At 44.2% G+C, this 4,924-nt stretch overlaps 1 protein-coding gene across 1 annotated transcript in view; it reads right to left on the reverse strand.

Moving 5' to 3' along the window:
• Positions 1-349: 349 nt before the first annotated feature.
• Positions 350-4,924, reverse strand: part of LOC109519341 (rho-related GTP-binding protein RhoN-like) — a 20,099-nt gene continuing 15,524 nt past the window's right edge. Inside the window, exons 4-5 of the mRNA XM_019875795.1 lie at positions 2,386-2,520; positions 350-857 (exon numbers count right to left, since the gene is read on the reverse strand). Of these exons, the coding sequence (XP_019731354.1) occupies positions 588-857; positions 2,386-2,520 (405 nt within the window). The 3' untranslated portion in view covers positions 350-587. The remainder of the gene's footprint in view (positions 858-2,385; positions 2,521-4,924) is intronic.

Raw genomic sequence — 4,924 nt, forward strand, 5'->3', positions numbered from 1 at the left:
TTTTTTTTTTTTTTTTTTTAAATTAGGAACACAGTGGCCCCTAACCTGTAATTTTAGGGATGCAAGTAGTAAAGCTTAGAAATTGACTTGTGAAGTAAGTATTCACATTTGCACTTGTTTTCACTATATTACTGATAAATAGATGGAAGTGTGGAGCGGAGGTTTGTCAGCAGAAAAAAAAACAAAGAATTAAAAAAAAGAAAATGTAAAAAAAGTCAGGACATAGTGTTTAGTTTCACTGTCTCAAATTGTAGGGACAAAATGCCACCATTTTGTCCCTGCAATTTTTAGTTTTGAGCAGATGTGAGCAATTGCGGTCCTCGAGGGCCATTTTTTTTTTTTTTTTGTGACAATCACCATCATCATCCGGATCCTGAACGATACTTGTCCTCTTGACTCGCCACACTTCCACTACGGCAGCGTCCTTGTGCCTGGTGTGTCACCTTAAGGCCTTATTCTCAACATGAAATGACACCGAAAAAGAGGCCAATTCCCCACAGCGCAACTTCATTTTTCATCTCCTGCAGTGCAACAAAAAAATAATAAATAGGCGTCCTCTGGTATATACTTCTGTACACATATCGTTTCTACATGAGCACGCAGCTCTTGGCTCGGTCCTTCCTCAGGACGGGCGCTTGGTCCGCGGGCTCATTCCGGCCCGGCAGCGGCGGAAGGGGGAGCTGGGATGTGCGCTTGAGCGCCCGGCGGGAGGCGCTGCGCTTGAGCGGCGGCTTGTGGGGCCGGCGCACCGACGCAAGCGTGGTGACGTGGAACACGTCCCGCACGCTGTTCTCCGACACTTTGGACGTGCACTCGGCGTAGGCCGCGGCGCCCATCTGCCGGGCAATGGTGCTGCCCTGCGTGCAAAACAAAAGGCAATGTGGAGGTGAAAGGCGTTTTTGTTATTCGGGAACAAAAGCCGTAACATTAATATCAAAAAGTAATACTTTTTAAAGATTTTTTTGAAACACCAATATCAATGCTTTTAAGAAAAATGTAATCACAACAGTCTGACTTTTTTTTTTTTTTTTTTTTTTTTAAGACCAAAGCTGTAACTCTGTGGCAAAAGGTTATATTTTTTTTGGGGGGGGGGCAGAAATAATTAAACCAACGCAAATATAAAATATTCCCATGATGTTGAGAGAAGGAGTTTCTTTGTTTTTGAGGAAAAACAGCAGTTCTTTGAAAAAAAATGTCGGTATAGTACATAGAAAATATTCACTGCTTACTGCTAAAATAGTTCTAATTTTTTAATGAACAAAATAATATCCTTTTTTTCCCAGAAAATTGGAAAATCATTCAAAAAAAGAATTTACAGCCTTAATATTCAGAGAACTTGGAAGTCGCAAAAAAAAAAATTATATATATATATATATATATATATATATATATATTTTTCAGTCACCTGATGCATGATGCTTGTATTTTTTTTTTTTTTATGAGAGCATCTTAGGTTTCAAGAAAAAATGGATGAAGTCATAAAAAGTTACTTTTGTTAAGAAGTCAAAATGGATGACAAAAAAAGTTCGAATGTTATAAAACAAAACTTTTAAAGAGGAAAAAAAATAAAAAGTTGGGCAACTCAGTCATAATTTTAGTTGTACTTCATTTTTTAAAAGTCCCAATTTGCTCCTCTTGTTGATTTAGATTGTGTTTTTAAAAATGACGGCAGAAATTTCAATCAAGCTCTCGCAGGTGTACCTAATGTCGTGTCCGGTGAGAAGGCAGCTATTAAAGAAAAGGCGCAGCAGAGGAATAAAACAAGTGTTGACGATGGTTCCCCTCCTTCCTGTTCGACACAGCGGAGCGTGTCAGGCCGTCTTTTGTTGACGCGTCTTATTTACATGAGCGCTTCGTTTCCCAGGTGCTGACCGTTTATTGTTGAAGGCCGCGTCAACTCAGACAACACGGCAGACAGCTTTTTTTTTTTTTTTGCCGTGACGGCTTTTGTGCGGGCACCCATCCGACGGAACGAGCTGATTATAATTCGCGCCTCGGCCGAGCGTTTTATCGGGCCTGCCTCAAACCGACGCGGAGGTCGGAGAGGCCGGGCTCGCTCGTTTGTCAACGTCTGTTTTCTAGCGTCGGAACATGCAAATCCGCGCGGGTGTCCACGGTCACGGGGGTCAGCGAAAACGCCAACAAAAGTGCCGAGCCAAGCGAAACGTCAACATTCTCACCAACAAATAAAGAAGAGCTGATTTGAATTTCGCCATCCCAACCGACTCCACGGTTTTGCTCTGAGCCGTTCTTGGCTTTTGCTCTGAGCCATTTTGAGTCGTTTCCCAGTTGTGAGTCTCATGAGTGACTTTTGGGGAATATTGAGCCCCCCCCCCCCCAAAAAAAAAAAAGAGGACCAACTTGTAGGTTGTGCGTCCTTGTTACCTGCTCATGGGTGACGGGGATGAGACGCTGCTTGGAGAGTTCCCTCAGCGTGTTGACGTCTGTCCTCATGTCCAGCTTACAGCCCACCAGCACCACTTTGGCGTTGGGACAAAACTCCTGCGTCTCCCCCTGCCACTGTGGACACAAACAACAACACTGTGGGTTGCTTTCTTTCTTTCTTTCTTTCTTTCTTTCTCTTTTTTTTTTTGCATTCCTACAGTCCCCAAAGTCTGTCCAAAAATCAAATGAGTGGACTTGCCTTTGGGAGCAATCAAGCTGCATTCAGTACCCAAATGCGATGGTAGCAAAAAGTAGGGCAAAATGATTTTGAAAGTAAAAAAAAAAATCTCATTGTGATTGGGTCGCTTGGGTTTTCTCTGTGTATTTGGGTTCCCTGCCAGATTCTAAAAACGTGCATTTGGTTCTTATATTGAACCGCACTATAGGTGTGACTCAGCATTAAACTAGCGGACTGAAAGACTATGGTAAGTGGTTCTTTTAAATACACATGGTGGAAAAGATACAAAAGCTGGAAATGGTAGAAAAAAAGGATTTCCGGATGGATGGATGGATGGAGAAACCAGTTTCTTCCAACTTGTGTGTGCCAAATTGTGGCCAATGAGGCTCAGCTGAAACAACACTTGTCTCAATATGTGTCACACAAATGCACAAGGACACAGCACAGCATGGAATATTTTGCATACCATGTGACCATTGTCAGACCCTCCCGCTCAGCCTGTGTGATATTTAAAAAAAAAAACAAAACAAAACAAAAACATCTGACCTCTCAAAAACAAGCCCCAGTCAAAGGCTTTGATTGTTCCTCACCGCGGCAGCCTTGCTTGTCAACGCAAGTCAAAAGTCTAATTTGGGACGGCGGTTGTTGCAACAGGTTTTGAACGCGGCCCTGCGATGAGATTAACAGGGCGACGGCTCGGGGGCCAGGGGTCACGGCAACCCCCTTCGCCTTTCCCTGTGCCGAGGGGATTCATGGGAAAACACTTGCGCTTGTTGACAGGCTCCACTGAAGCCTGTCCACATATTCGAGGGTACCCTGGGTGTAGATCAACAAAGTCTGCAGGGGGTAGACACTCTGAAGCCCACCAGTAGCCCACTAAACATCACAACAGAAAATGCCTTTGATAAAATATTCAGTAGAAAAAACCCCACTAAACGACTATACTGTGATGTCATGAAATTGATTAATTGTTCAGCCCAATGGCAAAGTCAAACGATTTTTCCCGTCGTCAAACGGTTGTCATGAGACAATCTTGATCAACTGTGCGCAAGTGCATAACGATGCACATCGTCAGAAGAACAAATCTTCCACCACCTTCTCCACTCTTTAGTCGGAATTTTGCGCTTGTGTGCGGCCTCTCATCTACGATACGGACTCTCAAGGCTCATTTGCGTATTGTATGACCCCCCACCCACCCCCACCCACACGCTCACGCTTGGGTTTTCTCTGTGTATTTGGGTTTCCTGCCAGATTCTTAAAACGTGCATTTGGTTCTTATATTGAACCGCACTATAGGTGTGACTCAGCATTAAACTAGCGGACTGAAAGACTATGGTAAGTGGTTCTTTTAAATACACATGGTGGAAAAGATACAAAAGCTGGAAATGGTAGAAAAAATGGATTTCCGGATGGATGGATGGATGGAGAAACCAGTTTCTTCCAACTTGTGTGTGCCAAATTGTGGCCAATGAGGCTCAGCTGAAACAACACTTGTCTCAATATGTGTCACACAAATGCACAAGGACACAGCACAGCATGGAATATTTTGCATACCATGTGACCATTGTCAGACCCTCCCGCTCAGCCTGTGTGATATTTAAAAAAAAAAACAAAACAAAACAAAAACATCTGACCTCTCAAAAACAAGCCCCAGTCAAAGGCTTTGATTGTTCCTCACCGCGGCAGCCTTGCTTGTCAACGCAAGTCAAAAGTCTAATTTGGGACGGCGGTTGTTGCAACAGGTTTTGAACGCGGCCCTGCGATGAGATTAACAGGGCGACGGCTCGGGGGCCAGGGGTCACGGCAACCCCCTTCGCCTTTCCCTGTGCCGAGGGGATTCATGGGAAAACACTTGCGCTTGTTGACAGGCTCCACTGAAGCCTGTCCACATATTCGAGGGTACCCTGGGTGTAGATCAACAAAGTCTGCAGGGGGTAGACACTCTGAAGCCCACCAGTAGCCCACTAAACATCACAACAGAAAATGCCTTTGATAAAATATTCAGTAGAAAAAACCCCACTAAACGACTATACTGTGATGTCATGAAATTGATTAATTGTTCAGCCCAATGGCAAAGTCAAACGATTTTTCCCGTCGTCAAACGGTTGTCATGAGACAATCTTGATCAACTGTGCGCAAGTGCATAACGATGCACATCGTCAGAAGAACAAATCTTCCACCACCTTCTCCACTCTTTAGTCGGAATTTTGCGCTTGTGTGCGGCCTCTCATCTACGATACGGACTCTCAAGGCTCATTTGCGTATTGTATGACCCCCCACCCACCCCCACCCACACGCTCA

Source organism: Hippocampus comes, unplaced genomic scaffold (assembly GCF_001891065.2).
Source record: "Hippocampus comes isolate QL1 unplaced genomic scaffold, H_comes_QL1_v1.1 scaffold93, whole genome shotgun sequence".
NCBI lineage: Eukaryota > Metazoa > Chordata > Actinopteri > Syngnathiformes > Syngnathidae > Hippocampus > Hippocampus comes.